Genomic DNA, 10,511 nt, shown 5'->3' with positions numbered 1-10,511 from the left:
ATAGCCCATCAGTTGAGACTGAACCAGCTGATAGTAATTTGCCTAAGTGACAGAATTGCTTTCTTATTACTAATACAGTTCAGCTGGTGTCACAGCTCTCCATGCCTTTTTGCACCTTTTTCATGTGTTCAATACTTTTTCCGTGTCATTTTTCATTATTATACATGCTTGTAATAATGACTTGTATGGACTGGATGGATTGTTACTGACATGGCAAGAATTTTATGTTAATTATACCTTTAGAAATATATTTACTCAGAAAATTGGTGACTTATTTTACTCGCTGTAAGTGTCCACTGCTTTCTGTTCAGCTTCATTTCAGAAGTTGATCTCATGGCTCTGTGTTCTGCAGTATTTGTTGGGCGTGGATGTTAAATTATGGAGAAACTCTCTTCTCACATATCCAGAATTTTGCATTGGAACATGATTCATCGTTCCAGCTGTTTTCTGAGTTGTAAGTTTTTATCTCTCCACAGTTTTCATTTCTGCCACCATTTGGTTCCCCACTATTCCAGTAGCTGAAATACAGATAAAATTATAAGGGTTAAACTCAACAGGTTAGTCAGTCTTTGGTTTTTAGTAACAAGATATTAACCAAATAATTTTGTTAATGTACTTGATGACATAAACAGACTTTATGGACAAGAAAGAGATAAAATTTTTATTTCAACCTTGTTGAAGACATTTGAGTCCCATCCACCCATCTCCATGTCCCCTCTGTCTCTGAGTCAGTCAGTCCAATCCACAAATGCTTCTTAAACTTGTTCACAAAGTTCTTTATTTAGAAAGAGAAAAATTAAATGTACACATTCAGAACTTAAAGTGATGTATCATCATTCTTTCTTCTGCACATATCTATGTTTGCACACACACAAACCTGTTCTTCTCGGCTGTTGATGATCATCAGGTCTGAACCTTTTTTAAGGCAGTCTCGTCTACTTTCTTCCCAGGATTTCTGCTCTGAAGAAATTTGGTACAAACTATCACTGAAGGCCACCCATTTTTCTTGGCAATCTGTTTAAGAAAAACAGAATAATAATTTGTGCTTGCTTTGTGATAGGTAGCATACATAGAATTAAAAGCACTTCAGTAAATATACACATGACTAAGCACAATTTATCAAGTCTTATGTAAAATCTAGATCTAAATTCCCTGAAACTGTATCTGCTGTATATGTTAAACATTTTACAATTTTGTGTTGTGTTGCCTCAGAGGGAGTGCTTTCACATCTAATAATTTGTCTCTAATAATGTTGTTCGAGTCAGCAATTGTCACTGAAAGCCACCACTTAGAGTTAGAAAGAAGTTAGAGAGAAATGATCTTTTCTCTTTTGTCCTCTTCTTGTTTTGAAGTCTTGATGGTGTTACAAGCATCACCACATCTATATTCAGCTGTGTGAGAACTGAAGAAGGCTGCAGATATAATTGGAGCTAAGAAGTCAGTTAAACATCTTTTTTTTTTTTGTCTATGCAGGTTTTAACAATCAACAAGCTATTAGAAACTGTCTAAATGTGAACATATAGAATGTTCATATTTTCACTCACATTAGATTTAGTTCAAATTGACATTACATTTACAACTTTACTTTTCAAAGGCCTTTCTCAAGATCTGTCCATCCATTCTATAGCACTTATCCTTACCTCGGCCGCGGGGGGGTTGGCATGTGTTCAGAGGCAGATTGGCAGTCTGACACAGGGCTAACACAGAGACAGACAACCATTTTCAACTACATTTACACCTATGGGGAATTTTGAATGATCATAACCCACTAGAGAATGAGTGAAACAATGCAAACATAGGGAGAACATGCAAACTCCACACACACCACACAAACCCAGGATTCCTGCCTCACCATGCTTTTTAAAAAGCTACATTTGTTAAAGTGTTAGAGAGACAAAAATGTTGATAGAGATAAATGCACGATCGTGGCTCAAGAGTTGGCAGTTTGTCTTGTAATTGGAAGGTTGCCGGTTCGAGCCCCGGCTCCGACAGTCCTGGTCAATGTGTCCTTGGGCATGACACTTCACCCGTTGCCTACTGGTGGCGCCAGTATCCGGCAGCCTGTAACAGCCTGTTCTGTTGCTTTGAGTTTGTGCTCATTGTCTCAAAAAAAATGTGAATTTTGTCACAACAAGGTGTTATTCATGCAAAAAACAAAAAGCATTTCTCATGTTTTTTTTTCTCATGGTGTCATGTTGTGATGTCCATCTTGCTGTCTCCCTTGTGTATAGTCTCCTAGCTGATTATTAATTCTGTAAATGCTGCAAACAATTCACACAATTGTGTTCTGTTTCTGTTTAATCTTTATTCTTCCTCTTTTTCCTTCAAGTTGCTTACATACGTGTTTTGTTTTATTCTATTACTACTTCTGCGAATTTGTGCAATTTTAACCATTCTACTTTCCTGCTCTATATTCTGCTGTTTCTAACTTTTACTCTTTAGAAAAAACATGCATTGTTACTGTAACCCATTCGTGTGCACTACTCCAACCAATGCTTTGTGTTCTGGCTCATAAGTAAGAGGCAGAAGACAGTTCTGGATCTCCGGGCTCTTTACTTTCAAACACTGTAATATATAGAAATACAGAAAACCATGAACTGTACGTGTTGTGCATCTGCTAAGGCCGGCCCTCCTCCAGCCATACTGGAAGGAGATTTGTAGACCTTGTAATAAATCAAATAATGTAATAAATCAAATGAAATAAATTGTTTTAGAATATCAACTTAGTCAACAAAAAGCATAAAATAAATAATATAAAATAATATACCACTGAAAGAAATCACCAAAAACACAACTTAGAAGAATAATACACAAAATAATAATTAAAAAAAAAATCAGACAAATGTTGTGTTCATTTTTGAGACAGAGGAGACCAATATGTTCTAAGTGCATTTTCTTAAATTTATTAAGCAGTTAAAGGTTCAAGCTGAAAAATGGCTAGCGTGTCTCTTTGCTCACTCAGGGGACCCAAATGAACAAAGAGCACAACACACAGACAGTAAACATCTTTACTGCGGGTCACTGAAACCGAATGAAAACATGACTGGAAGAATCAGTTGAGGGTGGCCTTATGTTTCATACCAGCTCACGTTTCTTCCTCTGCACCTCTCTGGACATCTCCTTATATAGAGATTACCCTTTTGCAGGAAACGCTCTCATTACTGTGGCAACCACCTCTTGCACTCCGGTCAGGCCTGCATACAGAGATAGGGAGGGAGAAAGGAAAAAGGGGAAAGAGAGCTTCTCTAAACCCAGAAATTTACGGCCCTGTTTCCTCCAGCAGAGTCAGTCTGAAAGTTTTGTATCTTCTAGTGCTGTCACTGTCTGCACTGGCAGGCCATGTGGAGACAGGAGGAGGACCCAAATGCAGACACAAGAAAATCTATATCTTAACAAAAGGCAAGCTGTTTATTGAAGGCTGATCAAAAAGTGCAAAACAAAGGGCAAGGTGAACCAATACGAAACTAAACACTAACCTAAACTGGTTAAACTACAATTAAACATGAAAAAAAATGGACTTTAAACACGGGAACCTGGAAACATGGTGTAAAACATAACAGACAACATTACAAAGAATGAAAAGTCACAGACTATATACAGACAGGAGGTGATCAGGGGAAGTGGAAACACATGGGCAGTGTTGGGGAGTAACAGAATACATGTACCACCATTACGTATTTAAAATACAAAATATGAGTAACTTTATTTCGTTACAGTTACCGTTTAAAAAGGTAGTATTCAGAATACTGTTACTTTGTTGAAATGCAGGGATTACACGGCGGTGTTTCCCTGTTTCATATGTTAGTCTATGCCCTCTCTATTTTTGGAAACCCAAACAAAACACGCATTAAGAGGCTCTAATGCCTGTATCTCAATCTGGTGTCTCATAACGACGTGAAGAAATATTTTTTTTAATGATTTAATATGAAGGCAATAGGCAGAGTGTTACAGGCATCGCCCTAAAGAATGTAGCCTCACGGGCAGTGTAGTCCGTGCTGCAGGGAGAATGGACTGCCATACCCGTTATGTGTCTGTGAGCGTGAGGAGGGAGAAAAAGGAGAGTAGAAAAGTACGAGCTGTCACCGACCAGAAACGGGAGATGTAAGCAGGTAAATATCATAATAACCACTGCAGCCAAAAAGAGCGCCTGATGAGCCCAGTTGTAAGTAGGCTTTAAGACTCGACTGTACACTGTGTTCGTGTTTTCCTCCAACACAATAGGTTCTGTTGGAGCAGCCTTTCAACGCCTCTCTCTGTCTCTCACCTCTCACTTTGTTGTGTGGGTCAAGAAAAGTTGACCCACACAACAAAATAAAGCTATTTTTCAGCTACGAGCCCAACAGGGAACCCGACGTATTAGCCAGAGGTCCCTTTACTATGGTTCAGAGCCACGGACCTTAAGTAACAGTAATAAATCACACAGCAATAGTACATTCACGTTGTTGTAAAAAGCATGATAATATATTAAGTAATCCAAAGTATTCAGAATACGTTACTCTCATTGAGTAACGTAACGGAATACGTTACGAAATACATTTTGGGGCATGTATTCTGTAATCTTTAGTGGAATACATTTTAAAAGTAACCTTCCCAACACTGCATATCAAAAGCTCCCAGTTCAAGGAGCTTATGCTAAGAAGATGAGAAAGAAAAAACTAGAAAAAAGAATGAAAATATAGTTATAGTATAAATATTGTTTGAAACATAATGGTGATTTTAAGAATAAGCAAGTTACAATTGTAAGTATCTTATTTTTTTGTAATAAAAAACAGTTGTACTGTTCTATTTGGCGATCGTGGCGCAAGAGTTGGGATTTCACCTTGTATTCGGAAGGTTGCCGGTTCGAGCCCCAGCTTGGGCAGTCTTGGTCGCTGTGTCCTTGGGCAAGACGCTTCATCCGTTGCCTACTGGTGGTGGTCAGAGGGCCCGGTGGCGCCAGTGTCCGGCAGCCTCGCTTCTGTCAGTGCTCCCCAGGGTGGCTGTGGCTACAATGTAGCTTGCCATCACCAGTGTGTGTGGGTGGATGACTGGATGTGTAAAGCGCTTTGGGGTCCTTAGGGACTAGTAAAGCGCTATACAAATACAGACCATTTACCATTCTATTTATCTGACTGAATCACATGAATGGTCGAATGTTATTATTGTGTGTATGTGTGTGTGTGTAGGTGGTTGTTTGTATGTCCAGTCCATGTGTTTAACGTGGGTCAGATGTCAGGAGGTAGAGTTCAGGAGTCTGACAGCTGTGGGGAAGAAGCTGTTCCGGTACCTGGTGGTCTTAGTCCGGAGGCTCCTGTAGCGCCTCCCAGAGGGCAGGAGGGTGAAGAGTCCATGTGCTGGGTGACTGGGGTCTTTGATGATTTTCCCAGCCCTTTTCAGACACCGCTTCCTGTAAATGTCCTTTATGGCAGGAAGTGGTGCTCCGGCGATGCGCTGGGCAGTTTTCACGACCCTCTGCAACGCCTTCCGGTCCGAGGCAGAGCAGTTCCCGTACTAGACTGTTATACAGTTGGTCAGGATGCTCTCGATGGTGCAGCGATAGAAGTTCACCAGGATGTCTGAGGACAGGTGGTTCTTCCTCAGAGTCCTAAAGAAGAAGAGGCGCTGGTGAGCGTTCTTGACCAGCTTGGAGCAGTTGGTCATCCAGATGAGATCCTCGGAGATGTGGACTCCCAGGAACTTGAAGCTGCTCACACGCTCCACAGCCGTCCCCTTAATGTAGATGGGTGATGTGGGTCAGCATTCCTCCTGTAGTCGATGAGCTCCTTGGTCTTCTCGGTGTTGAGCAGCAGGTTGTTTGTGTCGCACCACTCAGCCAGACGATCCACCTCCTCCCTGTAGGCGGCCTCATTGTTGTCATTGATGAGGCCAATCACCGTGGTGTCATCTGCAAACTTAATGATGGTGTTAGAACCATCGGCAGGTCTGCCGTCATGGGTGAAGAGGGAGTACAGGAAAGGGATCATCACACAGCCTTGTGGTACACCCGTGTTCATTGTGATTGTAGATGAGCAGCGGTTATCCAGCCGGACATGTTGGGGGCGGTTGGTCAGGAAGTCCAGTAACCATTTGCAGATGAGGGAACTGATGCCCAGGTCTGTCAGTTTCCTGATGAGTTGTGAGGGGAGGATTGTATTGAATGCTGAACTGAAGTCAGAGTAAGAGGTTGGTGGTCTGGCGTCATGTCTGCTTTGGTTGTGGTTGTGGGATTCCCTCGCTCAAAACGAGCATAAAAGTTGTTGAGCTCGTTGAGGAAGGAGACATCAGAGGATGTGGGGGAGGGGTTGGTGGTTGTAGTCTGTAATGGTCTGGAGTCCTTGCCACATGCGTCAGGGGTTGGAGTTGGAGAAGTGTTTTTCTACCTTCTTTTTGTAATGGTGTTTGGCTTTTTTGATACCCTTCTTTAGATTAGACCTGGCTGTACTGTAGGCATGTGCATCTCCTGACCTAAAGGCAATGTTGCAGGCCTTCAGGAGGAGACGAACATCCCAGTTCATCCAACGCTTCTGGTTGGGGTACATGGTAATCCGTTTCTGGGTGGTGACACTGTCTGTGGTTTTGGAGATGTAATCCAGTACAGATGAGGCGTACTGGTTCAAGTCTGTGTGGTTGAACGTATTCCAGTGTTTTAAATCTGCGTCTGTCCCCTCTGGCCACACTTTAATTGCCCTCACAGCAGGTTTCACACGTTGGATGAATGGACCTTGTGGACCTTGTGCACAAGAACTAATTAATGTTGAGGAATTTAAGTATTTGGGAGTGCTACTAGTCTCGAAATTATCCCTTTAAAAAAACATGTTGAAAATGTAGTGAAAAGTGTAAATGTTAATATACGGAACTTTAGACATATCCACACATCATGAACAGACACAGCAGCGATTACATTCCTGTACTCTGTGATACTGACTCATATTGAATACTGTATTACAAGTTGGTCCAATACTAGTCTCACTGCTATTGGGCCAATCGAAGTATGCAAGTGATGGCAAGCCACACATGGTAAGCTCCACACCTCACCACCAGTTAATTCACTTTAGTTTACTTTGCAGTCACTACTTTAAATGTAATTCTACTTATTATCCAATATCGTTTGTTTATTAAATAATTTTATTTTTTCATTACACCTTCTAATGTTTATATGGTGTGCACACATAGTAACACTGCAAGGTCAAAGTTCTGTTTTATGTTATATTTATACATCTTTCTTAGTTTGAGTTACCTGGGGTTTGGCTTCTCCTTCCTGGCTGGCAAAAAGTGTGGCAAAGGGAGAGCTGAAGTACCACTGACAACATGCTTCATTGCCTAGGGGGTGTTTAAAGTTTGTTTAATTGTTTTGTATTAGTTGGTTATATGGCAGCCATTTTGTTTCCCCCCTTGTGTGTCATTTGGTTTAGCTAAGCCAGTATTTAAGTTCCCCTGTGGATCATTTTGGGAAGGCAGTTTGTCTTATGTTTATTTGAGGTTTTGTTAATTGTTATCTTGATTTTAGTTTATTGAGTTGACCTCTTTTATTTTCGTCTGCCTGTTTAAGTGTTTTTTTAATCTTTGTTAAATATCTTCATATTTTTGGATCAATAAAACCCCTTTTTTTTTAATTGAACACCTGTGTCCTTTATGCCTTACTGCTTGGTTTCCTGATAATGCAACAAAAGAGCATTGAAAATATTACATAAGAAACTTTTCTCATATCACCATTTTCAAATTTTAGATAAATACAAGTTTTTAAATTGTACTAATTTCAAAATATTTAAATCTGCCTGTCTAATATGCAAAGTTATACATGGTCTGGCGCCTCCAACAATAAGTGATCTAATTAAACAAAAGTCTAGCAGTGTTGCCGGGTCTCGATTGACTCGAGCCACTGTTAAAGGTGATTGTGAATTGGCATTTAGACGGACCTCCTTTTCACAGAATGCTCTGTCATATCAGGGAGTGAGCTTCTGGAATCATCTTCCACTGTCAGTGAGGGAAAGTACAAGTCTCCCCATCTTTAAGAGTCACTTAAAAGGTTGGCTGAGGGACACACAAACACGTAATCATGTTTAATTAGTCATGCCTTACATTGGACATGAAAAAGAGTTAAATGTATTACAAAAAGGGAAACAAGTATTGTAATGGGTCAGATCAATATCAGGACAGTCAGGGCATGTATAATATTGGGGATTGTGCAATATAATTGATGTGCCTAAGGCTATAATCTGGCATATTTACATTTGTTAATATGTTCATTATGTATTTTCCCTCTTTCTAAATTAAATTAAAGTTAAATTTAAATTAAATTAAATTAAAATTAAGTTGGAGAAAAAGCAATGCAAATGAACCACACTGTGTGATGTAAGGAGCTCTCTGATTAGTGTGAGACAGGCTAACTGCCTGAATTTCTCTACGCTGACTTTTCTACACAGTGTGTTGCTTGTACAAGGGCATATAAAGATCATTACGAGTGGTCATTGCTCTGAAATTGCTGCCAGGAGGATGCATCATCTATGTAATGTGCTGAGGATTGTCTCTTTGTCAGGTCATCCCTCAGCTTCCAGGTTAGAAAAGTGTCACAGAAGTCTTTTATTCATTAATAAATTATTTATTAGTTGGTTTAATTATTTAATTATTGTTACCTAAACAAATAACATTACACGTTTTTGGATTGCAAAGCTGTTTATACAAGAAAAACAGAGTACAGCAGAGTAATAGTCTGATCCCTGCCCCCCTCAGACTGCAAGCTAAAATATCCTTTAGCATGCATTAAACAACAAAATGCTTCAACTTATTTAACAATACATTGGTTGTAAAATAAAAGAATATCAAATAAAACTTCATGTTAAATGATAGGACATATTTAGCCACAGTTTTTGTTGTGCACCTTTGCTACAAGAGAAAAAAACTTGTCACTTGTTCTGAGAGGCACAAGAGGAACTGGGGTATTACATAAGTAACTCATGGGTGGCAGAGATGTATGTGCAAGACATTTATGAGGACAGTGATAAAGTATGAACTACGCCCCCACCACATAAATGTCTTTGTGGATCTAGAGAAAGCATATTTAGGGTGCCAAGAAAGGAAATGTGGTACAGAATGAAGAAGTCAGAAGTGGAAGAGATGTTGAAACAGTCTCAAGAGAGCTCATGGGTTTTACCCATCATGAGATGTTTCTCGTGTGAAACCTGACACAGCTTTTTATAGCCCATCAGTTGGGACTGAACCAGCTGATATTAATTTGCACTAAGTGGCAGGATTAATTTCTTATTACTGGTAGAGTTCAGCTGGTGTTAAATTCATGGGTTCTGTACTTGTGTCATTGTGTAATTTTTCATTATTAGACATGACTTAATTTACAGACATCTATGGTTTGATTTCCTTGCATGTGTGGATTGGATGGGTTGTTACTGATAGATTTTTATTTCAATAATACCTTTAGAAATATGTTTACTTGGAAAATTGGTGACGTGTTCAATACTTATTTTTCCCGCTGTAAGTATCCACTGCTTTCTGTTCAGCTTCATTTCAGGAGGTCATCTCATGGCTCCGTGTTCTGCAGTATTTGTTGGGTGTGGATGTTAAGTTAAGGAGAAACTCTCTTCTCACATATCCAGAATTGTGTATTGGAACATGGTGCATCATTCCAGCTGTCTTCTGCATTGTAATTATCTATCTCTCCACAATTTTGCTGTGTGCCACCATTTGGCTCTTTATACTCCTGATTCCAGTAGCTGTAATGCAGATAAAATTATAAGAATTAAACTCAACAATTCAGTCAGTCTTTTGTTTTCAGTAAGTTATTAACCAAATTAATTTTGTTAAAGTACACAATAACACAAAAATACTTTATGGACAAGAGACAGATTTTATTTTTATTTCAACCTTGTGCTCGTTCGAGTCCCATCCACCCATTTCCATGTCCCCTCTTTCTCTGAGTCAGTCATTCCAATCCACAAATTCTTCTTGAACTGGTTCACAAAGTTCTTTTTTAGAAAGAGAGAAACTAAATGTAAGCATGCAGAACTTAAAGTGATTCATCAGTGTATCAGCTGTTTTCATTCAGTGTTTAATTCTTTGTTCTACACACATCTGTATTATGTTTGAACACACACAAACCTGTTCCTCTCGGCTGTTGATAATCATCAGGTGTGCACCTTTTTGAAGACAGTCTTGTCTGCTTTCTTGCCAGGATTTCTTCTCTGAAGACACCTGGTACAAACTATCACTGAAAATTACCCAATTTTTTCGGCAATCTGTTGAAGAAAAACAGAACAATAATTTGTGCTTGCTTTGTGATGGGAGGCATACATAGAATCACAGTTAGACCCTTTAAAGAAGGCTCATAACTGGGAGAAGCAATCAGTGGTACAAATTCAAAGCACTTCAATTAAATAAAAAAAAAACACCCAGCACGCCCCTGCGGGCGGTTTATCCTTCAAGCTCGGGTCCTCTACCAGAGGCCTGGGAGCTTGAGGGTTCTGCGCAGTATCTTAGCTGTTCCCAGGACTGCGCTCTTCTGGACAGAGATCTCCGATGTT

At 39.7% G+C, this 10,511-nt stretch overlaps 1 protein-coding gene across 1 annotated transcript; it reads right to left on the bottom strand.

The window, feature by feature from the left end:
* On the bottom strand, window positions 1–10,261 carry LOC102288894 (C-type mannose receptor 2; the record flags this gene model as incomplete). Its single annotated transcript, XM_042217717.1, has 7 exons — window positions 1–518; window positions 672–775; window positions 878–1,014; window positions 6,422–6,598; window positions 9,565–9,704; window positions 9,856–9,956; window positions 10,090–10,261. Coding segments are annotated over 7 exons (973 nt in total), but the record flags the coding sequence as incomplete, so codon positions are not given.
* Between the last annotated feature and the right edge of the window lie 250 nt (window positions 10,262–10,511).

The sequence above is a fragment of the Haplochromis burtoni genome, unplaced genomic scaffold, assembly GCF_018398535.1.
Source record: "Haplochromis burtoni strain Fernald_Lab_line unplaced genomic scaffold, NCSU_Asbu1 Contig_2693, whole genome shotgun sequence".
NCBI lineage: Eukaryota > Metazoa > Chordata > Actinopteri > Cichliformes > Cichlidae > Haplochromis > Haplochromis burtoni.
This window is presented reverse-complemented; position numbering and strand designations above follow the sequence as displayed.